The sequence below is a fragment of the Nymphaea colorata genome, chromosome 9, assembly GCF_008831285.2.
Source record: "Nymphaea colorata isolate Beijing-Zhang1983 chromosome 9, ASM883128v2, whole genome shotgun sequence".
NCBI classification, from domain to species: Eukaryota; Viridiplantae; Streptophyta; class Magnoliopsida; order Nymphaeales; family Nymphaeaceae; genus Nymphaea; species Nymphaea colorata.
Window position 1 is genome coordinate 22,912,077 of NC_045146.1, and position 27,760 is coordinate 22,939,836.

The 27,760-nt window shown below is 39.0% G+C and overlaps 3 protein-coding genes across 3 annotated transcripts; 2 read left to right on the plus strand and 1 right to left on the minus strand.

Moving 5' to 3' along the window:
- The first annotated feature begins 6,837 nt into the window (after nucleotides 1–6,837).
- Nucleotides 6,838–8,418, plus strand: LOC116260841 (leucoanthocyanidin dioxygenase-like). Its single transcript, XM_031639356.2, has 2 exons — nucleotides 6,838–7,454; nucleotides 7,655–8,418. Exons 1-2 carry the CDS (start codon nucleotides 6,949–6,951, stop codon nucleotides 8,223–8,225), a joined length of 1,077 nt encoding a protein of 358 aa, XP_031495216.1. The 5' UTR covers nucleotides 6,838–6,948; the 3' UTR covers nucleotides 8,226–8,418.
- A 1,560-nt stretch (nucleotides 8,419–9,978) lies between these two features.
- Nucleotides 9,979–13,383, plus strand: LOC116260839 (ATP-dependent zinc metalloprotease FTSH, chloroplastic-like). Its single transcript, XM_031639354.2, has 5 exons — nucleotides 9,979–11,343; nucleotides 12,178–12,424; nucleotides 12,517–12,700; nucleotides 12,788–12,959; nucleotides 13,057–13,383. Exons 1-5 carry the CDS (start codon nucleotides 10,132–10,134, stop codon nucleotides 13,276–13,278), a joined length of 2,037 nt encoding a protein of 678 aa, XP_031495214.1. The 5' UTR covers nucleotides 9,979–10,131; the 3' UTR covers nucleotides 13,279–13,383.
- LOC116260840 (serine/threonine-protein kinase BSK1) lies at nucleotides 13,330–21,332 on the minus strand. Its single transcript, XM_031639355.2, has 10 exons — nucleotides 21,207–21,332; nucleotides 20,614–20,967; nucleotides 20,373–20,508; nucleotides 18,713–18,846; nucleotides 17,719–17,824; nucleotides 16,128–16,213; nucleotides 15,720–15,908; nucleotides 14,490–14,657; nucleotides 14,280–14,393; nucleotides 13,330–13,758 (listed from the first exon to the last, which is right to left on the minus strand). The coding sequence occupies exons 1-10, from the start codon at nucleotides 21,213–21,215 to the stop codon at nucleotides 13,495–13,497; spliced, it is 1,560 nt and encodes a 519-aa protein (XP_031495215.1). The 5' UTR covers nucleotides 21,216–21,332; the 3' UTR covers nucleotides 13,330–13,494.
- Nucleotides 21,333–27,760: the final 6,428 nt, after the last annotated feature.

The window sequence follows — 27,760 nt, forward strand, 5'->3', positions numbered from 1 at the left end:
TTCGGAGAACCGGTTCGGTGTTTCAGACCTTCGGACATCGAGAACACGTGAAAAATGGTGGGAGGATTTGCCGGCACCGGCCGGTGTCTGGATGTCCACTTTCTATTTTATTTTTCTGAAAAAAAATGCCGAAAAAAAGTTCAGTCCTAATCTAATATTTCATTGGATGAAAGGCAATAAATAGTTTAACTTCAATAAAAATTTTAACAAATTATATTTCGATATTTGTTAAAATTTTAAACTATAATTAATCCCTACAACTAAAAGTGCTTAGCTCCAATCTTAAGACTAGCTACCAAACACTAACCCTAACCAGGTGTACCATATTTTCTAACTTTTGCATTTCCATCCCTACAGGAGCAAGTGGAAATCACAAATTGATGAGAACAAATTTTTTTTATTGCTTGTCTATCAATCATGGCAGGCCTCATTACTCAACTTTTTAGACTTTAAAAAGTTGATTATTCTCACCAATGTATCAACTATATGAAAGCGAAGTGACTTTTTAAAAAATTAAACAATATCAAATTGTAAAAATACTCACCAAGTGTTTGGATGGCAATTTAAAATCGGATTTTGCTCCAAAACATGATTTCAAGAGTGTTTGGATGACATTAAATTGGGCTTTATTAAAACCTAGTTTTCATGAGGGAACAGAAAAAACCCAGGTTAAGACTAATTTTTGCCTTTTAAACTAAGTTTTTCACTTGTCATCTAAACATTAGAACCAAGTTTACAAAACGCGACTTGTGCATGATTTCGAACAGTGGCTGCTCATGACACAATAAAAAAATACACCCAAGATTTGATCATTCGATTAGTCACCTCTTGAAAGTGATCTTATGTCCTTAATCGATTATCGAATGTACGCTTGAGATTCATAAACAAAGAAGAAATAAGAATCTGAGAAGGTTTAAGTAAATGATTGGGGTCTTTCACCCGTCACACATTGTCTCAAACCATTAATTTAAAAGTTAAAAGATGTTCATGTGTAAAGTGGGTATCGACAAAATAAGTCACCGTCAATAACTCCTTTTCAGAAAATGTCAATCACAAACAGCAGGCTCTAGTGGTCTGGGTCTTGAATTGTTCCCCCTTATTAGAAAAGCTTCAAGTCATGCTAATGGTGATTATGAGTTCCCGCAGAAAAAGCCATGTTCTGACTGCTCATGAATTTGAAATTATACTTTTCTATTCATAAAGGAGGTTGAATGAAGTACGGGTGGTTGCCCCGAACAGCAAGTACCAAAATCGGCATTCGTCATCAGATACATAGTCCCCTAAGTTTTAATAAAAAAATAAATTTTCAAATGACCCATTCAATATAGTGTATCCGACCAAATACGGATGAAGCAAATGTATACGAAGGATCTCTTCATAGCATCTAGCTAGCTATGAAGTTTCTGGCTTGGATTCCAGTTAGGAATATGAAAGATGATCAAAACAGCTTATACTATTTTTGAAAATATACTTAACAAGACCAAAACAGAAGGCTATTTGAAGCTGCCGTCCAGAATCAATGTAATCACCTCGGGTCTTCTCTCTCATCAGTGGTGAAATTGCTGTGGGTCCTCTCTCGTCACCAGGGGCGGCGCGAGGATTTTTTTTAGGAATGGGCCAAACGGTACAATGAACTTATCAGAGTATGGCCAAACTTAATCCGAATATAAAAAATACATTACACAACTAAAAATTTTTAGTTTTTGTAATGTTTTTTTTGTCTCCAATTAGTTGGGATGGGGCTACTGCCTAGGCAGGCCTCCCCTCCCTCCGTCCCTGCTCGTCACCGCTCCCGGCGCCGGAGGTTCCCCGCCCCACAGATTCTTCTTCTTATATGTTTTGATATTAGCATAAAAATTGAATTTACTTGCTCAGTGAATGACTTTTTCTCCCTTTTCTGATTTTACCGACAAAGATATGTGCAAAGCAAGCCCAAAAAGAAAAACTTGAGTAGAAACCTTAAGATTTTGAGATTTTGTGCAGACATGTTTTGCAAAGTGCTGGTAATGTGGTAAATGCCACATTACGAAGTATGAACTACACACAAACAAAAGGAAAATAAAGCAACTAGTGAATGCTTGCGGGGGTTTAGCAGTTTCTACTTTCCACTAGTCTTACTTTATTGTTGTCAACCAACTCCTACATAGTTGCATTTCATTAATTTGTTAAAATTGCATGAGTAAGGCACCATGTACAAGTAATCCTTTCAAGCTTAGTAGATATCTCTTGATTATTTGTCTACATAAAATTTGTCAAAGAGATCTGAATTTGAAGCGTTCTATATGCAGCCATTACCATTGATCTAATAAGCATCTTCATGGTTTGTGCAACTCCTTCGATAAACATGTTGCCTTGCCACATAACACCTATCAAAACCCCAGTTAGTTAGGGTTTCTACTCAAGTTTTTTTTTTTTTTTGCATGCTTTGCGGATATCTTTCCACATATCATGAACAAGTCTGCACAGAAGCTCAAAATCTTAGGGTTTCGCTTCATGCATTTATAATGGCCCTGTTGGCCCTTGTATTAATCACCTTTTAATTGGTTCAACATCGGTAGTATCTTAACTTTGAAGGCAGCTAATTTTGCTGCTTAAAGCCCTTAGTTAACATATTTTTCTTTTAAAATTAGTTTGTTGCTTTCTAGTTTGCAGTTATTAATTATTCTTCTTCTAAAAAAGGATACTTACAAATGCAAAAAATTACCAATGAAAACATCCAATAAGGTATAACAATATTGTTATGAGATGACCTATTGTCTTCTTTCATAATTTTAATGATTTTTTTTCTTAATTCATTCCAAGAACTTGTTCATTTGTTTGAACATTTTCTATCTTACTGCAACAATATTGTCTCTCTTCTATCTTAATTTTATTTATGGTGCATCTTATTATTCTTTTTTATTGTCTTGGTTATTTACATGGGTCATCTCAACTTTTGGAATTTAGGTTGTTCTTTATTGTATTGGTTGCATAGTCAATTATTTCTTTTAGTTCTTTTTATAAAGAATATTGTCCAACTAGAGAAGCTGTCTCCAAGAAAAAAGAAACAACTTCAAAACTATGAATTAAGTATAAGGGAAAAGAGTTTGCCAAATGCAAACATTGTGGATAACGACTGAAAGGATGAAGTGCTAATGAGACTAGTCATTTAAATCGACATTTAAAATCATGATTAAATAGACAAATCAGTGAAGAAAAAACAAAAACTTTTATCACTTATAGTTAGTGACTCTGATACAACTTCTTTATGTATACAAAAATTTGCATACACATTGTGTGACAAACAATGATTATATGAGGTCGTTAGCATACATACAAAATGCAAGAAAAATTTGATAAATATTGAAAAAACAACCACAATCCTCTTTGCAATTGCATTTATTTTAGATCTTAAGTCCAAATTGAGGTATTTGAAGTATGTGCTTTGGAGTTTGAATGAAATTAATGTAATGATACAATATGAGAAAATATAGAGTAGTCTTCATGAATTGTATGTTGAACACAAAAATGTGTATGGTACAAACGATTAAGAAAATGAAAATGCAGACAACGCCATAGTGGAAATTGAAGAAGATATAAATTTTTTTGAGAGATGTTTTCTTCACATATTACATGAATTCTGTATCTTCTCAAGTACCTCTCACAAATTTGAAAGCATATTTAACTGGACCAATAAAATGACATCGACCTAATGAAGACTTCAATATATTATCTTGGTGGAAGACAAATGAAAGTAAATATAGAGTTTTATCCAAAATGACTCAAGATATATTGGCAATTCTTATATCCACATTTGCATATGAGTCTGTAATCAATACAATTGAAAGAATCGTTAATGATTATCGATATTCAACCACTCTTGAAATTGTTAAAGCACTAGTTTGCATATAGAGTTAGATACCTGATAAAGACAATTCATGCGAAACGTAAGATGTTCGTTATTTAATGCTAGATTTTAATTATTCATTTTGTTTTTCATGATATACTAACATTGTACGTGTTTTTTTGTAGTTTTGAAGATATGGAGGAATCTTCTAGCAACGAATGGTAGTTCAATGCATGATTCATATTTCATTGTGGTAAACATTTTGCATTTTGTGTGTTTCAATTTACTATTTAATATTTGTTATATGTTACTTTTATGTACTTTGCAGATGAACCATTGAAAGTGTTTTGCAATATAAATGAAGAAATGAAGTCATATAATAGAAGTTTTGGTACAAGTAAAAGTTCAAAAGTGTTTTGTTAAACTATAATGTAATTATGTTGATGGTTGAGGAACAAAAGTTTCTTAATATGTCATTATTATTGTTCATCTTAAAACCATTTGTGGGTCGCAGTTTGTCTGATATTTATACGTTGGATATGTTGATTAAACATTTGTATGTTTGTTTTTTTGTGTCAATAGTGTATCAGTGAGCATCATATCACTCAAAATGCATATTTAGACAATATGTGTAATTGGGAGCCCTGTATTGGCCCGTGTTTTAGATGGGGCATGTTGGCGCCCCATATCTTTTTGCTCATTGCATAACCTTGTGCTTGATGGTACACTTAAATTCAAAGCGGTGAGATTATTATATTCTAATAACTGTGTAACTTTGTTTTTTTTTTTTCAACTTAATGTTGGCCCCTCATATCATTTCATTTTCTTTGTGTTTTTGGGGATTGTGTGTCTCTTAACCAATTTATTTGGTGTACTTTGTAATGTATTGATTTTGATTCGTTATAAGCTTAGATTTGGATGGCCTGGCCAGGAGCCTCAAGCCTAAACTCCGGCCCGAGGCCCTGATATTTCATCGGCCCGACAGGCCGGCCTGATAATGTTGATGGGTTAGGATTTAGACATTTTTATTAGGCCAGGCTAGCCGGGCCCGATGCCCAGCCCTAGCTTTCATGATTTCATCAGCCACCATGAGAATGCCGACGAACCTAGTTATATGCACATACCTGTGCATGCTAAGCACCCTAAAAAAAGGGCCAGGGAGCCAATACAAATCTAGTGTTCAGTGTCCACTTGATTTTGCTTGAAAATATTGTCACAAAGTGGGTTGTCATAAAGAAGGCATCATCCGCTTTTCCCTAAGTAGAAAAATTTGTCCTAGGTAATTAAGCTGGGTTAGGGCCGGCCGTATATGCCAAATGTGACACACCTCCCCTATTGAACTCTTGACCTTCCAACTTAAACGTCTTTTTAAATTCCAACTTTGGGAATTTTTGGTAGGCAATTACAATGTTTAGAGGGCATGGAGTTTGATAAGGGAGCTCAATAAAAGCAAGGGCAGGCTAGTTTTGGGCTCATCGTCCGTGAGCCTTTTACTGTCCAAGTGTTAATAGGAAAAAAAAAATAATAACAAGGAAAGAGTTCAAGAAATATAAAGAAAAAAAAAAGTGAAACTAAAATGCTTGAATTGGAAGAGATATCCTAAAGAGGCCGAACATCAACTTAGGTAGAGGGTGATACACTTATCAAATAAAATATGTGTAGCCCAAAAGAGTTACCACTTATTAATGGAATCAAACTTATCGGTTGGTAGAACGTCTTTCCTCTATTTATGGTATTTTTGCCTAGTTGTATAGTTGGCCAACTCTTCCATTTGTGAGATATAAGAATTGGCTAGGATCATCTATCTACTGGGTTATGAATTAGAGATTATCAAGTCAACGAGGATCGTCGACTAATTGCTTTCTTTTTTGTTGTGTGTTGCCGAAAACTAAAGTTCATTGTTTTCTGAATTATGAAGTGCAAAAAACTTTATTAAAAGTACTCATATTACATGTCATTCAGTTTTAATCGATCAAAAATCAAACACAAAATTTCGACAGATTTATCTTATTCAATCTATTTATAAAAAAAACATGATAAAAATTATAATGTAACCTCTTTAACTTTTGACATGATAACTTAACTTTCAATCTATCCAAGTCAGTCTGAGTCACGAATTTACCAACTATAGTTAGCCGATCCACGCTGATCCATTCATTCAGTTTGCAATCTCTATCAGCATGTTACTGAACTCGTAACTCATATAGCAATTTAAAAACATGTGGTTGAGTTTATAAAAGGATAGCGCAATGAATGCATTTCAAGTGAAGATTCCGAGACTCGGAACGGCAGCATGTGATGCTGACTGCAGTCCGCTCTTCTAGATGGAAGATCTACCGAAACTACATGAAGTGCAAAGTCAGGATGCTGCTGAAACCAGACCGGTCGCTAAAACGTGCTTCCCCGTGGTAGCTAAATCACGTTGCCCAACAAACGGTAAACTGTTGACGAAGATAGATAAGCGATCAACGCGTCGATCGCCAAACTTCATATGAGATGTTCTTCGGTATTTCTGTTTTTAATTAGATATGAAAAAACTTCAACATCTCATTAAAAATTAATTTCATCCGATTGAATTTATTGTTTAAATAAATATTTTACATCGAATGCTTTTACAATTTGAATTTGGTTCAAAACTCAGATTAAAATACAACTTTTTTTCATTGAAATTTAAATCTGAAAACAAGTCTAAATATATAGATATCTAAATCGGAATGTTGAAGTATCTAAAGACAATTTTATATTGTAGCCCATAGGATTGAGATGAACCCGCGGCAGATTGCGTAAAAGAAGAGGGCACTTGATCTTCGGGGCGGATGGCCCAAATCATGCATCCTAGATTTGCGTGCAGCCAATGAGAAGCTGCATAGAACATGAGCTGGTTCGCTTTCAGATGGATATTTAGGGAAGAAAGAGGGTAGCTGCAGCGTGAAAGGTTTGTTGTGAAGCGCTTTCTCACTTACCTCACAGACGGCCGTGTCGACGTATGAATATATATATATAGATGCGGTCCATCATGGGCTACAGCATCGAAGCCTGTCAAGTTGTCTTTCGAGCAATTGAGTTGAGCAGCTCAGTGATAGCTTGGTCTGTGGCTGTGATTCTTGCGATAGCTATTAACCATGGCAGCTGTGGCGAAGTCCGCAAGAGTCGAGAGCCTGGCCGGCAGCGGCCTGGTGGCCATTCCTTCGGAGTACATTCGGCCGGAGAGCGAGAGACTGAACATCGTTGACATCTTCAAGGATGAGAAGAACGAGGAAGGGCCTCAGATCCCAATCGTGGATTTCAGAGGCCTGGAATCGGAGGACAAAAGCGAGCGGGAGCGCGTCTATGAGGAGGTGAAGAGGGCTGCCATGGAGTGGGGGGTGATGCAGGTCATGAACCATGGGATAGACGCTGGGGTCATTGAAGAGCTCAAGGTGGCCGGCGAGTCCTTCTTTGCACTGCCCATCGAGGAGAAGGAGCGGTATGCCAATGACCAGGCATCCGGCAAGATTGATGGCTATGGCAGCAAGCTTGCCAACAATGCCAGTGGCCAGCGCGAGTGGGAGGACTACTTCTTCCACCTCCTCTACCCAGAAGAAAAGAGAAACATGTCCGTTTGGCCACGGACCCCCTCAAACTACATGTAAGCTTTTCGCCTTCTTTGTTTGGAGTTCCTCAACTCAAATCCTTTTCCTTCTTCCTGTCGTTTGATGTCTTGTTCGTTCACGCTCTTATATGATTAGAACCAAGACTGTAAAAAATGAATCGTTCGAACTCTGTAATTAGATTCAGGACGTTTAAACATTTAGTTCTTTTCAAGTGATGAAACGAATTTGCCCGCAGCGCTGTCACGGAGGAGTACGGGAAGCAATTGCGGAAGGTGGTGACCAAGATCCTGAACATTTTGTCCCTCGGGCTCGGCGTGGAAGAAAGCAGGCTGGAGAAGGAACTGGGAGGCATGGACGACCTGCTGATGCAGCTGAAGATCAATTACTACCCCAAGTGCCCCCAGCCTGAGCTTGCTTTAGGAGTAGAGGCTCACACAGACATCAGCGCCCTGACTCTGCTGCTCCACAACATGGTGCCGGGACTGCAGATCTTTCATGAAGACAAGTGGGTGACGGCAAAATGCATTCCGGGGGCCTTGATAATCCATGTGGGCGACTCTCTGGAGATCCTCAGCAATAGCAGGTACAGAAGTGGACTGCACAGAGGGCTGGTGAACAAGGAGAAGGTGAGGATCTCTTGGGCTGTGTTCTGCGAGCCACCAAAGAATCAGCTCCTGCAGCCACTCACTGAGCTCGTTTCCGAGGCCGAGCCGGCGACGTTCTCGCCGCGAACTTTTGCGCAGCATGTCGAGCAGAAGCTTTTCAGGAAGAACCAAGAAGCAGCTGCCGCAAAGGAACAGAAATAGATCAGATCAGTACTGATGCCTTTGGTTTCGCCTCCGGTTGTGGTTTAGAAGGATCGATCCACTCTGAACCTTCTCTGCTTTCGATGTTTGGGAAATAATAGGGCGCTTTTGTCTTTGCTTCAGTCTGATGTAGTTGAATTGATGCTTTTGCGTCATGTGTCGTTCAATAATCACAGGTTCATAGTTATTGGCACGAATTTGATTTCATCAAAAGGCTTAATAGCGGTAGAAGTCGGCCCAGCAGTCGATCTTTTTTCCGAATTTTTGACAAGAAAAACACTAACACGCAAGCCCTCTATCCTAATCAATGATTAATAGCTTAGCGATATCATTATTGATTTAATATCTTAATGGACAAAAGTATATTTAAATTTTATTTTTTAATGCGATTGAATAAATAATATACATATTAATCAAAAAAATCTTAAAATATTGCACATAGTTAAGAAATAACAAGAACAATCCTGAATCTGCCATGGAATTTATTTGCTCCGTCCGATTCGATTCAGAAGGCAAATCAAATCTTGACAAGCAGTACAATGGTTGTTGCATGGTAGCTGCTTTCGTACTTCATATTTTCCAAAAATGTATCTTTTGAAGAAGCTGCTTGTTTAGAAAATGATGATTTTAACGTGTACAACAATAGCTCTTCTGCTCTTTTATTTTATTTGAAAAGATATTACAAAGAGGCACCTGAGAAAAGCTCCAATTTCGATCAACCACCCAAGCTTTGAAGCTCATCAAGAAGACCCTCAACTTTTCCACCTAAATTTTCAAAGAACTGCTTCCTAAATGAAAAAGGAAAATAGAAAAACGACCTTTTGCACAAATTTTGTGGAAAAAAAAAAGTCCCGGAGAGGAAGCTGTCAAAGCCGCCGGCGACTCTTAGTCTAACTCTCAGGGATGGATGGCTATCTGCTCAGTCCATCTCCTTCAAGTTAAAATATAAATTTTCTTGTTCAGAACTTAGTTTTGACTTCAGACCACCATCTTTTTTGTGTTTAGAACAAAATTAGAATGGATCTTCATAGTTGAATCCTTCGTATTTGTTGATTTTTATTAATTAGGTTCATCTCGCTTTGCTCCATCGTTCGTTAGTTCAGTAAGACTGGGAAGTGAATCGATGGGTTTCAAAGATTAAAAAATGAAGTTTTTCACAAGAACCCCCTGGTTTTTGAAAAATTAAAATTTTATCATTAAACATCTCAAATTTTTTAATTTGGCCCAGTAAACGCGCCTTCTCTTGGACCCTTGGAAGAAAAAGGCATTGAACGAAAAAAATCCCATATTTGTGGTTTTTAATTTCATAATTCGTGCGTATTTGCATATTTTATTTATATCCCACATTAACGTCCTCATGTATTGGAGAAAACAGGAACTCTTTAAACTGTGGCTAATGCAAATAACATCGTCTCTAAATTGTGCTTAGCTTGCCAATGAGGTTTTCAGCAAAAACAAGAATCACCCATAAAAAGGGACAAATTTTCTTCGGCCACATGGCCGGAAAATGGGGCCGGCAGGGTCGCCTATGTTGGGTGACCCCGACGGCGACGAGCCCATTTTCCGGCCGGCACTGGCAGAACTCCGTGGACACATAAATCTAATTCTTTCTCTCCCCTTCTCTTTCACGCACAAAAATTAGAAGTAGAGAGAAAAATGGTACACAAAAAATTGTCAGGATAAGACGCCGGCCACGTAGACATCTGGAGTCCAGTTATTAATACAGAAAATGCTAAGACTAAGAAGCGTATCATCTCCCACGTCTCGCGTTTCCGAAGTACTTAACTCTTTCTCGCGCTAGGAGTGATCTCATCCCCTTCTCCTTCTCCTTGCCCCATATTAAAATCTCTGCAATCTCGCGCAGAGAGAGAGAGAGTGAGTAGAGAGAACGAGCGAGCGAGCGAGGATGGCTACCACCCTCAATTCCTTCCTCTATGGCACCCAATTCCGACACCCTCGTGCCGCTCTGCCCTTTTCTTCACCCTCCTCGAGTTTCAGAAGATCTCGCCCTTATCTCCTTCCTCTAGCTCTTGCCCAAGATGTCACTCCTCCGCCAACGCCGCCACCCATGGAGACCACCACCATTCAGCAGCAGCAACAGCTGACGAGCACCGCCTCGCCCTTCTCTCAGTCCCTCCTCGTCGCCCCTAAACCGCAGTCCCAGTCTCCTGCCTCCGACATCCCCGACGGTTCTCAATGGCGCTACAGCGAGTTCCTCAATGCCGTCAAGAAGGGCAAGGTGGAGCGCGTTCGCTTCAGCAAAGACGGCTCCGCGCTTCAGCTCACCGCCGTGGACGGTCGCCGCGCCACCGTCGTGGTCCCCAACGACCCCGACCTGATTGACATCCTCGCGATGAACGGTGTCGACATCTCCGTCTCTGAGGGTGAATCCGGAAACGGCCTCCTTAATTTCATCGGTAACCTCCTCTTCCCGCTGCTCGCCTTCGGCGGCCTATTCCTCCTCTTCCGCCGGGCGCAGGGTGGCCCTGGTGGCCCCGGCGGGCTCGGCGGCCCGATGGACTTCGGCCGGTCGAAGTCCAAGTTCCAGGAAGTGCCGGAGACCGGCGTCACCTTCGCCGACGTAGCGGGCGCCGACCAGGCGAAGCTCGAGCTCCAGGAGGTAGTGGATTTTCTCAAGAACCCAGATAAGTACACCGCTCTCGGGGCCAAGATCCCCAAGGGCTGCCTCCTTGTCGGTCCGCCCGGCACCGGTAAGACCCTCCTTGCGAGGGCCGTCGCGGGGGAGGCTGGCGTCCCTTTCTTCTCCTGCGCTGCTTCTGAATTCGTTGAGCTATTCGTTGGTGTCGGTGCTTCGAGAGTCAGGGACCTCTTCGAGAAGGCGAAGTCCAAGGCTCCCTGCATCGTCTTCATTGATGAGATTGATGCTGTTGGGAGGCAGCGAGGGGCAGGGCTTGGCGGTGGGAATGACGAGAGGGAGCAAACGATCAATCAATTGCTCACGGAGATGGATGGGTTCTCAGGGAACAGTGGAGTCATCGTCCTCGCTGCGACAAATAGGCCGGACGTCCTCGACGCGGCATTGCTCAGGCCGGGGAGGTTTGATCGACAGGTCACCGTCGATAGGCCTGATGTTGCAGGGAGAGTGAAGATCCTTCAGGTGCGTCTTTGCAATTCTCCATTTCTTTCCGTCTTCTTTTTCTTTTTGTGGTTCCTATGAGCTTTTCGTATGGAAATTTCGGGACTTGTTCATACTTCATGCCTAGATGAGATTATCATTTTTGGGTTTACCGGAAACTAGTTCATGTTTTATGGAGGTGCCATAAAATTGATTAAAGGCATGAAGAACAAGATAATCAAATCGTGATACATAATAATAATGGAGCCTTATTGAGGTTCTTGTGACTTGCTGTCAACTGAGATACCTTACATCTATCTACAGTACAATCAAATTGGTGGTTAGAATGCATTCTTGCTATTACTCGCACAGCATTGAGAGACTAAAAAGCTATCGATTCAGTTTTTCTATTAGGGACTAATTGACTAATGGATTTGGGGCGCCATTGCAATACTCTGTTATTTTTAGAAACGTGTAAGAATAGGACAATTGTTAGCACATGCTATGGAACATTGGCAAGCTATGACTGGCATGAGCTCATGGGAGGCGTGCTTTACTTACAGAGCAAAGCTGAGTCTACCGAGTTAACAGAATCGCTTTATCAAATATTAGAAAGAAGCTTGCTCGGGCACCTGAATCATACTCTTTTATCATATTACGGGATATCATATATTATAGGCGATTACCATGATTCTTTTACTAAAGGAATAGGAAAACCACGCTAACATGATTTTTCTCCATTGGATTTGTTTGCACACTCTTTTTATAAGCTATCCGTCGAGACTGACGAGCATAATGCTATAGAACCTCTTGCCTTCACCTCTTCTAATGTGTTCGCTTTGTAACATAATCTTGTCCTGTTTCTGACTAGGACAGGTACACTCAAGAGGCAAAGCTCTTGCAAAGGATGTGGACTTTGAGAAAATTGCGAGGAGGACACCAGGATTCACAGGCGCTGATCTGCAAAACCTTATGAATGAAGCTGCCATTCTTGCAGCACGACGTGATCTTAAGGAGATAAGCAAAGATGAAATTTCTGATGCTTTGGAGAGGATAATTGCTGGACCTGAGAAGAAAAATGCTGTGGTTTCTGATGAAAAGAAGAAGCTCGTGGCATATCATGGTAATGGTCCCTGCCTAGATACCTGTGTGCACATGTTTCTGTAGATTCTCTAGTCTGCCTAGTGTTAATGCTGCTAAGTTTCCTGAGTGCAGAAGCTGGTCATGCATTAGTTGGTGCTCTTATGCCTGAATATGATCCTGTTGCAAAGATTTCGATCATTCCTCGTGGCCAAGCTGGTGGATTGACATTCTTTGCTCCAAGTGAAGAACGCCTCGAGTCTGGACTCTACAGCAGGAGCTACCTGGAGAATCAAATGGCAGTTGCCCTTGGTGGGAGGTAATATTTCACCTTTTGAAGCCATTGCGAACGAGCTTGAAGGTTAGTCTGATCTCAAACTAAACTTCCCTTTCTTTGAATGGGCAGAGTGGCAGAGGAGGTCATATTCGGGAAGGAGAACGTAACTACAGGAGCATCAAATGACTTCATGCAAGTATCCAGGGTGGCGAGGCAGATGGTTGAGAGATTCGGGTTCAGTAAAAAAATTGGGCAGGTTGCTATCGGAGGACCTGGTGGGAACCCTTTCTTGGGACAGCAGGTATGAAGACTTTCTTAATTGATGGGGGTTAGTCAACATTTTGATCAAATACATGGCACATTGTATAACATTTGGGCCTTCTGTTAATGGACTGCAGATGTCTTCTCAGAAAGACTACTCCATGGCAACTGCGGATATTGTTGATGCAGAGGTCAGGGAGCTTGTAGAGAGAGCATATACCAGAGCGCAGCAGATCATCACAACTCATATAGACATTCTCCACAAGCTCGCACAACTTCTGATAGAAAAGGAGACTGTTGATGGAGAGGAATTCATGAGCCTTTTCATAGATGGCAAGGCTGAACTGTTCGTTGCTTGAGTTAAATTTAGTTTTAGTCACATGTACCATATACGTTCAGTTGTATTGCTCTACACGAATGGAAAATGCACTGCATTAAGGGGAAAACCAGCCTCGTCTATTTTACATTCTTTCTGGAAATTTGATTTCCAATGATCAATATAGTGATAATATTCCTTTCTCCTATTTGGAAGCGGTGCAAAGTTACAATGGAGTAGAAAAAGATATGTCAAATGGCTATTGCTGCTGGCTGTGTGAACTTCTACTCTTCTGCCTATCTTCCAGACTAGAAGCTTCATTGAGCATGTCTGCAGCATCCTTGTGCATATTTAGTTTGGCAAGTGCAACTGCTTGCATGTAGAAAGCTGTGGGCCACTCTGGGTACACGAATTGTGCTTGCATTGCATCCCTCAGAGCAGCATCAGGTTGGTCACAGAGTAGATGACATAAACTGCGTCTTGCATAGACCGTAGGAGACACCATGGTTCCTACATCTAAAAACTGTAGCAAGGGGAAGAAGAAATTGAGGACAGTAAAACATCAATCATTTCAGTGTGTAGTATTCTTCCAACAAAAATGCTAATGCAGATCCAAGGACATTTCTTAATTCTTATGCATCAATGTGGAAATCGAAAATCCCTAAAGGAAAATTTTAGTGCTCGGCATGCATTGCATTCTTTTCATGATAGCCACTGCAGGCCAGATCATAGTGCACAACTGCCAAAGCCTCAACTATCAGTGATTGCATTTGTTGGTGCATGCCTATTCTTATTTTACTAATCACTTGCGCGTGAATCACTATCAAGCTCCTCAAAGTTCAGCCAAATTGCATAAGAATGACGTACCTAAAGCTATAAAAATGCATTTGCAATTGTAATATAGCCCTCTCTACTTGATAGTGACAAGTACCAGCCTTTAACATATGATCAGAGCACGCTCACATTGATGCATATGGTAGAATAGCATATACAACTATAGATTATTAGGGAATACATGTAAGTTTGCTTGGATAGAAAACGTACCTGAGTGTAGCAGTCGATGGCTGTTTTGAAATCCTTATCACGAAATGCAAAGTCCCCACGCTTCCTTGCCTCTAGCATGTCTCTCATTTGCTGTGTCCACTCTTGGAATGACAACTACATGCAACACAACACGAAAATCATGTTGCAAGGTCAAGTGAGTGACTTCTTTGTCTCATGGCTCAATCTCATGAACAAATAAACCTGTTCTACCTCGTTGGTTCCCTCGTCATCCCGGTAGTGTGCTGTCACCAATAACTGATGTATAGCTGTAAGATCCATCCTAGAACAGGCTTCACCAAGTGGGGAGAGTGGATGTTGTGGAGACGTAGGAGCTGCTTCCTCACGCTTGGAAATCCCCAGCATCACATAAGAAGGCACCTGGATGTCCAGGACTACAATTAACAACTAAAACCACAATAGAACTTTAAATAGATCAAATACACAATGCTCAAGACCGTATGAATATCTCAAAAAATACACTTGGGGATTAATCTGAGCACCAGAAACATAGGAAACATTAATATTGATTTTTTATACTTGTTATATATGAGGTGAGAAATCAAGATATGGCTCTACACTACAAGCACTTTTGCAGAAGGATGTCACCAACAAAAATTGAGACAATAATAGACAAAGAAATAAGATGGTAGCTGCACTTTTCCTGTTGGGTCAGCTAGGTCACAAACCCGTGAGATTCCAGCTCAAGACTTGACATTTCCTTTGGGATGGTGCAACATAACCACTGAGCTATTTCATTAAATCCAAAAAATGGTGGCTACCGGTGGTAGTCAGTAGTTGGTTTACAGCTTGCCTTTACTTAGATCTCAATCATTGTCAGGTTGCAATAACAAAACCAAACTGATTCTTATTGTAAGCTAGACATACAGTGTGCAATCTGCCTAATCGCTCAAATATATTACTTTATGTTGCGAATCAGGAACTGCAAGGAAAGTCAGATGATATATTGTAACCTGCAGGACTTGCAGAGGTTATAAGTCTGATGCCCCTACAGTGCCTCAGTATAATCACATAAACTCAAATTGAAGTTCTAAAGGCAGTTTCTCTTTAGAGGTTTTTTTTTTCCCAATTTCCCGCTATGCCTATGAAAGATTAAGGACATCCCAACAAGTTTCACTGGTTTGAGGGTTCAAAGGGAGGACCTGCAATTTTTAACAGCATGTTTTTACCTCAGACTGCTCCATCAACGGAACTCAGGAACATTCAAGCATGCTTTCACCACTCCAAGATTGATGTACTGAAGAATCACTATAAACAGTGTGCAAACATTTTTTCGTTTAACCAACATATACAGAAATTCATACTTGTTCAAATTGCAAGTTTCATCACATACACTAAGAAGGAAAGAGATTCATCTGTGGCATATAAAACCAATTAACTCAAACGAATACTAAAATGTAGTGCAAGAAAAAGATTGCATACTTCGGGTTTTGTCTGCAGAGGTACCAGAGCAGCAATAAGATTCTTAGGAGTAGGACGTTCACGAGCTTCATACTGCAAACAGCGGGAAGCCAGTCCGACAACTGTTGTCCCCTCTTCAGGTGAAAACTTGCCATCCAAATGTGAATCCATTAAAGCCAATGTATTCCTTCCCCTTATCATATCAAGAGCCTGGATATGTTTTTAACATCTCAATCAATATATATCATGAGAACTAAAAAGTTTTCTCCATAGCACAAAGTTCAAACATAAAGTAAGAGAATTGTAATTCTTATTATATAACTTGTTTGATTGATCTTTAAAACTAAAGGCCTACTAACCTAACATAAAAATTCCAAACAGCATGAGAAAACAATCGTGAACATTTTTGTATTAACAAAGACCACTTACATGGCTAGGAGGAATGTGCTTGCCACTAAGTAGATCCAGAAGAACTGTGCCATAACTATAAATTACACTCTCAGAAGTAACTCTTCCTGCGAAAAGGAAAACGCATGGAATAAAACAAATGTTTGTACACTATGTCATGTTAACTTTTGGGGAACTAATTTGAAAAAAAAAAAAAAACAGTGATGGAAGCACATAAGATAGAAGCATGTGCAAAATATCAAAATGAAATATAGACAAAAAGGATTTCTTATACCCAGGCTTCAAATGATGGAATCCAGACATGTTTTTAGGTTCTGGTGAGCTACTGAACTCCTTAGTAGGAGATTAGTTCTTGGAACTGTTCAATAAGAACCAGTGAGAAACCTAAAGAGGGAAAAAAGAAAACACAAAAACAGTCTAGAGAAGTTATGTGGTGAATGATTCATTCACGATTTTTTCAACAGATGAATCAACATTATAATACCATCATATTGTATTTAGTTGCATCTGAACATCAAGTACACTAGTTTGACCTAAGGAGAGGGGACCACTACTTTCCATGTTAATAATGTACACAGGTAGGTGGCTCACCCAGGGTGGTTACAACTGTAGACGTCCTCTTAACTGAAGCCATGGATGCTCAGTGACAACCTTTTTCGCAGGTCATTAATCATGTACAGGGATATCTAAAACAATCTGAACTATAAAAAATTTAGGAGGATTAATTTGTAATATGTGTCTTAACACAGCAACCAAATAGAAAATATTGGCAAAAATGTGGTTTTTGCATCAACATGATAAAACTGTATATTTTCTCAAATATAAACTAGGGAACCCTACTTTGAAAAAAGGTTGGTTACTATGGATGACTGGGAGACGTAGGGCTTCAGAGCTTTTGAGATCACCATTGCCATTTTGTTTCTTCCTCTTTTTCGTTACTGAATTTCTTCTTTTTCTTCACCAAGGAATGTAGGCCTGGGGTACCATGCAAACCCATTGCGTTTCTTGTGCTTTTCAGAATAATATTGGTACTGAATAGTAAGTACCCATCAATAAACATTGGATGGTTTCCCATACAAGCCGAACAGCTAACCAACATGATCACGTGAGACCGGCTGACGTACCTGTTGGTAAGGCAGTTCTTAGACATGGGTATGGCAGACCACTTGGGTGCTTTTTGGATAGGATTTGGTCAGATCCAGTTCAATCAAAATTTCAAGCAAAAGGTGTTAACCCTTTCACTTTATTTTGCCGTTGCTTCACGTGTACATTATTTGAACTTGAAAACTATGTCGTTTTGATCATTACGTATGAACTAATGAATTGTTTTTTGCTTCAATTTTGTGGAGCATGAATGATTTTATATCTACATGTACTTGCCTATATATATGCTGCCATACCTGGACCCATGTGGCTTAGTCACACAGGAATTAGTTCAAGTAAATATCATAGGTACGTCATTGTTATTAAAAAAAACAAGATGGGAAACTTACTATAACATTGCCACAAAATGGTGGTAGGCAGTCTTCTAAATGGTAGTAATAAAAAAAAATTAGACAAACAAGTGAAACAACCATAAAATACAAAGCTGTCAACGGCAGAAAGTTGGTACCAGTGCGTAAATATTCTGGAGGTGTATAAGCAAGATTCGTGCTGTAACTTTTCCCATCTCTGCTGTTTTTCATAAGGCCAAAGCAAGAAAGCCTTGGGTCACCATTCTGAAATGTAAACAACAATACAAGCTGAAGTACAGCAACAACCATGCTACAGGATTCTCAGTATGTGTGCTTTTGCATGCATGTAACAGCAGTGAACATAGGTTGCAATACAACCCAACAATAATCAGTGTGGATGTGTGTTATGTGTAATTGTGCAGGTTAATTCAAACTTGAAGCATGAGTGTATATGAATCTGGACTTGATCTCATGACTTTCTTGACAAAGGAATATTTGCATGCAAACAAATGCATAGATGCATTTGTTTATTACTAAAAATTAAGAGTTACTGAGCTACCTTTTCTGATAGACATGAACCATTTTGAGATAGACCTGGTGATCTAGAGAGACTAGAACTTAAAGGGCATTCCCTTTTGAGCCTCCAACTGACATGGTTATTCCACGAGGGAATATATTTAATTGCTCTTTCTCAATGCCAAACAAGATAAACGATACCCAAAAGCATGAGAAATTTAAATCAATCCCGACAAAAAGCTGGACCTTTTAGTAAGTTCCAATGAGAAATGATTGTGGAAACATCACAATAGGTGTGAGACCAGCAAATTTATGTATGGTCGGTCATTCTTATTTTATCAAAAGGAGGAGGGTATTTTGCATAGTGGAGAATGCAATGCAAGAACTCAGCAGGCCATGTATACGCTCCAAATGCTTCTGATTATTTCTAGCTTTTGAATTGCTTAAGTAATTGATTGTCATACCAAAACATATTTAAAACTGGCATTGCTTGATTGATGGTTGGTAAGATGTGAAACAATGCATGCTCCCTGATAAAACAACTCTGGGCAATTGTACCAGGAGAATAGTTCACAATCAAAAGCTCTTGCTGCATAAAGGAAGCAAAAGATCTTAAAGAGAAGCAAGCATTGTTACCTCATCAAAAAGAACTCTGTAAGCATTGAGATCATGGTACAAAGGATGACCTTCATTACTGCAGTAGTCCAAAGCCTCAGCAATATAAAGGGCCACTCTCAGACGCATAGCCCACTCAATCGTCTGTGTTTCCCCTTTTTAAAAGAAAAACTAAAGAATCAATACCATCTCAAACTACATCAACACATTGTAGAGCATTAAACTAATCCTGAAAATTGAATCACAAAATATCGCAGCATAGTCACATGTACTGCATACATGTTATTACTAGGATGCAAACGTGTTTTACAGTGCTTCTAATGCTAAAGAATACAACCTCATATGGCAACATGAGAAAATTGTAAAGCAGGAGATATTTTCTGGATATCTATTTTAAGCTTGCATTCGTACTCACCAAAAAGGAGAACTTGAAACATTAAAATTCAACTTCACTATATGGAAGGTGCACGCAAGGCGACTTCTTCCTCTTGTTCTCTCTTTTTTCTACAGGGGGATAGACAAGGTAGGGAACTGCCATGTAAGATTGAAACTACAGGCCACATTCTAAGAAGGGATCCTCAATCATCCAACAATCGTATTCAGAATAGAGGTTAGCTAAGCAATGCAGATAAAATATGAACATATAACTATATATGCATCAAGTGAAAGAGTGTGGACATATGGATCCAATTGAGGATTAAGTGCTGGTGTTATAAGAGCATATATCTTTGCACGAGACTCGGAATTTTCAACATGAAACTGGGTACCTGTAACGGGAAAAGAAAAAACAGCTAACAATAGAAAAATATATACAAGGTACAACCAAGCCGTATCTCTGTACAGTTATGGACAAGAGACACCTCGTTTGACGCATATGGACATTTTACATGGCGTGAAACAGTGAACATTCTGTGCAATCCCGTGGACATTGGTACGACAACCTCCAAGAATCGTCTCAGTCACGAGAAGTGAAGATGACAAGCATTATGCAGTCAAAAAACGTCCTTATATCAGCAAAAGAGTATTGAGACCATAAGCAAACATGCATTAGTGTAAAACAATACTAAGATTCTATGGAAATTAGAAAGAGAAAAGGAGAACACCGGCCGTATGTCAGAGCTATTATTTCAAATGACGACAAGAATGTGAGGCTTGTGACGAGAAAAGCCAAGAAATGGCAATTAAAAAATATAGGAGTTCAGAATCGTTATCAACACTTGTACCGCGCAATAGTTTACTTAAAGAAGGTAAGAGAGACAAGGTGCCATCATAGCACCAGCTAGTACAGGGGAAAGGGGATCCTACTGGGAAATCTTCACGAGGTTTGGGGACCACCATCCATCAAATTCGAGACAGTACATGCAATGCAATGCAGACTGTCTCCAATTTGATCACCTCAACCAATACCACTAAGGATCCACCTACCAGGGCACCTGAATATCATGCAGAGCTCGCTGACTGAAACTGCACTAAAGACATGCCGTTACCAAAATAGCTTGCATTGGACCACCAGGAAAGCCACCCATCACAAGAATGGCCACGAAACACTCTCCCATGAGATTGTTCATCAAGTAAAACCAACCCCATTAGGCATGATCAATAGAGCATCGCAATATGAGAAAGTTTTGAATTCTCATCCACAGGAAAGGATAAGAACAATAAAAAAAAGAGAGCTGCTTACAGTGAAAAAGATGCTTGGCAAGAGTATCATTGGGCATGTACTCTGCAACCAAGAGTCGCTCGTCGCCGTCGCAGCAATACCCGATCAAATTCGCAAGCCGTCGGTGGCGCAATTTCCCGACCCCCCAAGCCTCATCCTGAAGAAGCCACAGGAAAAAAAACATCTCGATAATCGAAAGAACGCATGCAATCAAACCAGACAAAGTGGAGAGAAGGGGGGGGGGGGAAGAAGATGACGCTACCACGAACTGTTTGGGTTCAGGCCACGCCATCTTAGTGAACTTCTTCACAGCAATCCACCTCTTATTCTGTAGCCTCCCCTTGTAGACAAGATTGGGGGCCTTTTCCCCACCCTCAGAAACAATGAAATCCGAGCTAAAATTGTTGGTGGCAAGTCTCAAATCGGCCAGTGAGAACTCAGAGAAACTGGGTACTCCATCTGCCTCCCCCTCCTTTGACCCGTTTGGCGCCGACCCATCTTTCTGTTGCTGATTCGGTTTCCGTTTTCCATCTCTGTTACCCTTCTCGGCAATAAAAGCAGACTCACAACATCCCATTGCGCCCGCGGTTGGTTGAGAGAGAGAGATGTTGGGGAGCTGGTGATGTTATAAATTAAGAGCAGAGAAGGAAGTTTCTATTGTTGGAAACTTAAGAGCAGAGGTCAGAGTCGGAGAGGAAGAAGAGAAAAGAAGAACAAACACATGAGACATCAGAGTAAACAGTCCGTCCAAAGAGGCTACTTGTGCGTGTCTTGCACTGCTTGTTCTTGTACAAACTATTACCAATTAATTACTTGCCATTTATTTGACGGGAAAAAAAGGCAGAGCCATCTTACCTCAGGCATCCGTCAGACAAGCGTGTCTCTCTCCCTCCATCGATATCTTCAAAAGAAGAAGAAGCAAAACAAAAGATCGTCTCTTTTTTTCTTTTACGCTGAGAAGATCCCTGATGTGATACCACAGTGCCCACTGGTAATTAGAAAATTTTTTTTACAAAAGAATTTAATATGTCTCATTATGGCGCAACGGTTAAAATAGGTGGGCCCCCACATTGTGTAAAATATCTTAAATAAAAGTTTCTCTTCCTTTTTTTTTTTTTTATATTTTCCTTGTCCAGCTCGTGGCATATTCAATTTGCCGAACTTGAATGGTCGAGCATTTTGTTTTTTGTATTTTTCATTTATATCTAAGAAAAACATTGCATAAGAATTGCAGGGTTTCAATGTGCAAACACAAGTTGAGTGATGCACCTTTCTTGCATACCCTCCCATTAATGCTTTTAAAGGAAATTCTGATAATAAGTAATCTTCTTTATAGAAAAGTAGCCAGAATTTGACAAATTGAATAAAATGGGAACACCAAAATGGAAATAAAATACTTCTTGTCCTTTTTTAATTTCAACCACAACCAGGCCTTAACGGTTATAAAAATATATATATTTGCTCGCAATCCTAAGGATTTGTCCGATTCAGTTAAACTCGAGCGAGAGAAGTTGTGGTTAAAATAGGTCTGCATTTAGCAGCTGTCAGAAAACCAATATATATTTTTTTAAAATGCAAACTCAGAAAACTTGAGCTCCTTTTATCACATTATAGACAATCTTTTGCCGTCCGACGGAGATTTCCTTTTATATTTTACAAAATCCACGTACCAGTAGAAGTTGAAACTGTAAAACTGAAACCCTCTTGGACTATTTTAAAGCTTTTTAATCGTCAAATCTTATTATTTTAACCGGATAAAAGCAATATAATAAAGTTATCCCGTTATTTTAATATGGGCATTGTCAAACACACACACACATCATGAGGTAGGACCCTTTGTCCTTTCAACGTGTGCTCTGGATGCGTGTGTCAGAGAGAGAGAGAGAGAGAGAGAGAGGATTCACATGTGGTTGTGGAAGCCTGTGCAAGAGAATCTGTGATTAATAAGTTTCTTTTTTTATGAACTGTCCGAAAATGGTAAAAATTTTGAAAATGTCCGTTTAGAGGCTCAATTTTTGACGTAATGACAAGGGTAGGTGTCATATTTCTATATTTTGCCAAAATAGGTCTCTCTTTTCGATGAGGTTCAAAGAACGGTCTCAAACTAAAGCACATCTTCTATTTCTGTATTCAGCCTCGTCCCCTTCAAAAGCCAAAAACCTAGAGCGTAGATTTTTGCAACCTAATTGCTATGTTCACTTAGAGTAGCATAAGAATTGGCAATATGCAAAAACATATGTACTCCTAAGAGTTGTTTGGTGGGAATATTGAGTGAGTGTCTCATGAATCTATACCAAATATTGAGTCATATAATATTGGAACATGTTTACGAAACATTCCAAATTTTTTGTCAATTAAAAACTTTCTATATGATATGCAATGCATAATTAATAAAGATGGATCTAACTTCTACTCATCACATTGGGAACTCGAAGGCTCAAGTGTATCGATATCGATGCTTAGTTGCTTGCTCACAAATGCTACCTTACTTAGCTGAAAAGAGAAAATACAAAGGAATGAGTGCTACTAACTCAGTGAACATCACACTGCAAGATCATAACAATTGGAAACACATATACGATATCAACAATTAAGAAATGTCACTAGATAAGCAACTTGCATGCATATTTCTTAAAAAAAATTTAAGCTTAAAATGTAATTACTTGGGAGTGGATTTCTAACTTTCTCATATCATTTTCTTACTTAGGTTCGGTCTATTCGCTCAAGAGAGAATTGCTCTCCACTTGATGTCCCACATTTCAAGGACTCACAAAGTATTCTTACTATGGATGTCAACGGATCGGATTCGGATCGGATACATCTTTAATCATATCTGCTTTTTCGGATATTCATATATTTGGATTCGGATTTGGATTCGAATTCGAATAAAGTGAAGTCATATCCGAATCCGAAATCCGGTTTTACAATCCGAATCCGATTTTCATATTTATATCCGAATCCGAATTTTGAACCGGATTTTACTATTTTTCAAGTATTAGATAGAGGATATTTGTCTAAAAATGAATCCGATCCGAATCCGATTCGATTTCTTAATTGGATATTAAATTTGTATCCATATCCGATTTTTTCGGATTGGATCAGTCAGATATCCGATTCAAATCGGATATATTGACATCCCTAATTCTTACTATCAAACAACTCTTAAGAGACGTTTAATTACATCTAATCTCAAAAGTGTCTTAGAATTTGAGGCATGTAAAGAGTGTTTTTAGAAGTATATGTTTTATGCCTAGAAGCGTATACATGTAAATGCACCTTTCCTATTGTTGTGAAACTTATATTTGAATGGCTGGAGGCTTATTTCTCACCTCAATCTTTTTAAAAGACGCTTGTGTACAAGTTTGAGATTGGACGTCTCTTTGGCTGACTTTAGGCGATACGATCGCACGATATCAAATAGTAAAGTGCACATGTCAGGTCTGCGGTGAGATCTTGAATTTGATAAACCAATAATTGTGTTGTGGTGAAGATCTTTTTTCTCGAACATGTATCACATCAGGTCTATGATTTCAATATTCTTGTTTTCAGTTTTTTCAACGAAAGTGAAATCCATAAAAAGAAGAGCAGAAAAACGGGACCTAATTTTGACATTCATAAAGGAGAAGGTCCTAATATGCAATCATTTCTAAAAGAAGATTCGATTGCTTAGGTAATAGTAGGCAGGTGTACAATATCCCCTTTTAAGTATTAAATAAAAACATTTAATATTTTCACATTATATTCAAGAGACATTGTATACATTTTTTCAGTTTTAAGGAGAATAGTATAGTTGGTTGGGTTAATGTCCATGAAATCTTGTGATGTTAAATTTTTGTACTATGTCTTTGTGCCAATTAAGAGGGTTGTTGCACTAATTGACATACATTGGACCTACTTTGCAAGTACTATCAATAGATTTCACTAAGACTTGTCCAGTTCCAAACATGTCCCTTAGCGAGTAGCTCATCTTTAGAGCCCATTTAGAATCAATTCAGAAATCGGATTTTTAATATTTTTACATCATTTTTAAAATTTTTACACATATATATTCATCATCAACTCACTCTTAAAGACATAGTTATAAGGTTAGATTATAAAAAAAACTTTAATAATCATTTTTAATGGGTCTGGTTTTTGTCATTTTCAGCGGTTTCATATTACTCCTATTGTAAGAAGAGGAAGATGGTTGGTAGAGATTAAAAAAATAAATAAGTAAAGGTGAGAGAACAAATAGTTAGTAAGAGAGGGAAAAAAATTAAGTGAGGGGACTAACAAATCATGTGTAAGGTGCATGCTACTTATGCAAAATATGCAAGTTCTACAGTAACGTCCTTTTATTAAAGAAAGCATATTATTGTCACTGGGGTACGCTGTCGATTATTAAGAAACAACTCAACGCCTATATGCAGAATTAGCCATATCATATACATTCCAACGACGAGGCAATCATTTTTTGGTTATATATATATATGAGCTTGCCTTGAAGCATAAGTGAGTAAAGGTTCACAAAAACCATAGAGTACATGATCTTTTTGAGACGTTATTATCAGCAAATTGGTTGTCAAATGAAGTTCGCTTGGTGGATATTAAATTACTTTTACATGTCTGAGATTTGGTAGAAAATCACTTCTATGTTTGGAAAAGGTGGCACCTTAGTTGTTTCCTGGAATGTTACTAAAAAGGTTTTCAAAAGGGAAAGGAAAAAGTATAATATGTTGAAAGCCAAAGCCAACCAAATTTAAAAAACACAAAAGGAGAATAAAATGAAAGCTTTTATGTACAAAGTTGTACCCATAGGACCTCCAATACGATTTTTCTTAATCACAGAAGAAAAGTAGGGTCTTTTAATACAAAAAAAAACATATCTTTTCTAGCCACAACAAACATTTCATACAAGATTCCCGATCCCTGAAGAGGTTGGTGCAACAAAGGGTCGGAGTGTTTGTCTCGATCTCTCGTGCTGTCAACTCTATACCTTACAAAAAAAAAGGAACACCAATATGTAAGTTCATGCATAATGAAGGCATCACTTTGAAATAGAAAAAATAGACGTAGTATCTTGAGGAGATGGGGAGATAGGTAGGGGCTTTGGGTTTGTGCGAGGTGGTAGGATGAGATACTCCTTCAATTCACTAAAAAAAAAATAGTTTGTACAAGAGCGGGTCCGCTCTTAAGACACGGTTCATTTTGGTTGGTAGTATGTAGTTTTCTATCCTTTGGCCCATGACAGTTGGTCCAGCAAGTCCATGGGGGCACATCTAAAAGCAGATCCATTCTCAACCCCTTTCAGATACGGGGAAATAGATCGGGGATGTTACGGACCCGGCAGATGTTATCTGTACAGATCGGATTAGGCTAGGGGGTGGGTCCGGAACTCTTTAATTTTGGCCTCAGGTCCAGGCCCATGTCCATCATAATTGCACAACCACATGAGTTGTGTAACCGAATATGATAATCTTTTTGTTCGGATGTAAGCCTTGCTGGATCCTAGGTCCGATCGTGTTTACGTCATCAGGTTGGACCAGGTAGTACTGATACACATATAATACAATTCTTTATTTTGAACCCATGAAGCCCGGCCCTTGTCTCAAAATTTGAAAAGTAATTTCAAATTCTTTGTAAAAAAAAGTTATAAAAGCAAAAATATAAATATTACGACTTTCAAATTACCGATGTTAAATATTTTTAGGTCATATGCTTGCAGACATCAATCAGTGTAGTTTTGGTTCCGTAACTTTTGGTGTCCTCTTGATCGTTTTTTCCTTTCCTGGCTCGCTCTAGCCCGTAGGGTAGAGTGACTGCTCATTTTTGCTGTACATATTTTCTTTTGTTGGAATAAAAGGTTAGAGGGTCTTTCTCCTCCAGAGTTGTTGTGGAAAAGTTTTTACAAGAACCCAAATGTGTTAAAAGATAGTACAAAGGAGAATATTGTTGAAAGGCACACATGAGTTGAGCAAGTAGCTTTCGAGTGGTCCTAACTGTCGGGCCTTCTCTACCGTGGTTAAGATTTTCTCTCTCTCTTGTTTCTTTTTTCTTTCTTTTTTCTGGTTTCTTCACAAAACTTTTAAGCACGTAAATATTTTTGTATATGTATGATTTTTTTATATGAACAACTTTTTGAGATTTACGTATGGCCTGCTAAAAAATTTATTAGAAATTAAACACAAAGTGGGCCGTTGTAGATTTTTCTGGTTTCCGCGTTTGATGTGGCTTCACATCATACTATCTGGCGTGTTCAATTGGGTGCAGAAGCACAACAATCAAGTTGATGCAAACGTTGACATCAAGGGCTCCACTGTTTAGGGGTGAGGATGTCAATGGGTTGGATTTACCATTTTAGGTTTACACTTGCGCTAAAACCAGGGGTGAAGCTCGAAATTTCTAGCTAAGGAGCAGTAGTTTTAAATTTTAAACTTTTAAGAGGCATTAACCTGAGTTTTAATACAAAAATAGTTTTTTTTTTGGTGTAAGCGATTGCCCACACAGTGCCCACACCTACCTCCGAAACGGTATATGGTTATGACAACACCTGAATCTCCATACAACCGTATGGGAACAGATTCACCAGCAGTCCATGAGCCATCCACGCTTGAAACTCACTCCTCGACCCAGCATAGAGAGAGGTGCACCAGAAGCCATGGGCGAAGGCAAGGGGGGCCCTAGCCACACCTCAAATTTATTTTTTAAAAATTTATATATAAATTTTGTAAAATTTTATTTGTCTTATATAAAATTTTTGAAAAAAGATATTTTGGTCGGTGTCAATATTTAGAAACTTTAATTTGAAAAATTTCTGACTCCACCCTTGCTAGAAACCCTGAGAGCTTCCAAGGAGTTGCTCAAACATTGGCAAACACTCGTTAACCAAAAGTGAATTTTCAGGTTTTTCGGGCTTGTCTACTAGGATTTGATAAAGAAAATAATTCTCTGATCTCTATTGGGTTCAGATCGACTCTGTGATTCCATGAAGATCAGACAACAAAAAACCAGACTGCATGTGAATTTCAGGTTTCAATCTAGTTGGACCTGCGTTTGATTTGAAACGATCAGCTCTAGGTAGGAAAAAAAAAAGTAAGAAAAAGAAGACATGCTTCAATCATAAACAAGTCCGGACTCCGGAGAAATTCGAGTGGGTCAGACTATGTTCTCTTGTCTAGTGTTTGCATGCTCCCACATAGACAATGCGAACGCCCATTTTCTTGTTGTTCCGAAAATGCTAAACAAAAAAACTTTTTTCACAGTTCTGAACTAGTGGGAGGACAAAGCTAGGTAGGCAGAACAGGCTAAACTAGCACAACCGTGTCTCTCATCCCAAGAAGGATATCTCTATACAAAATAATTGTAAATAGTTTTAAGAAAGCAGCCAAGAATGGTCTAGAAATGTCTGCCAAGTATGCTATTAAATCATG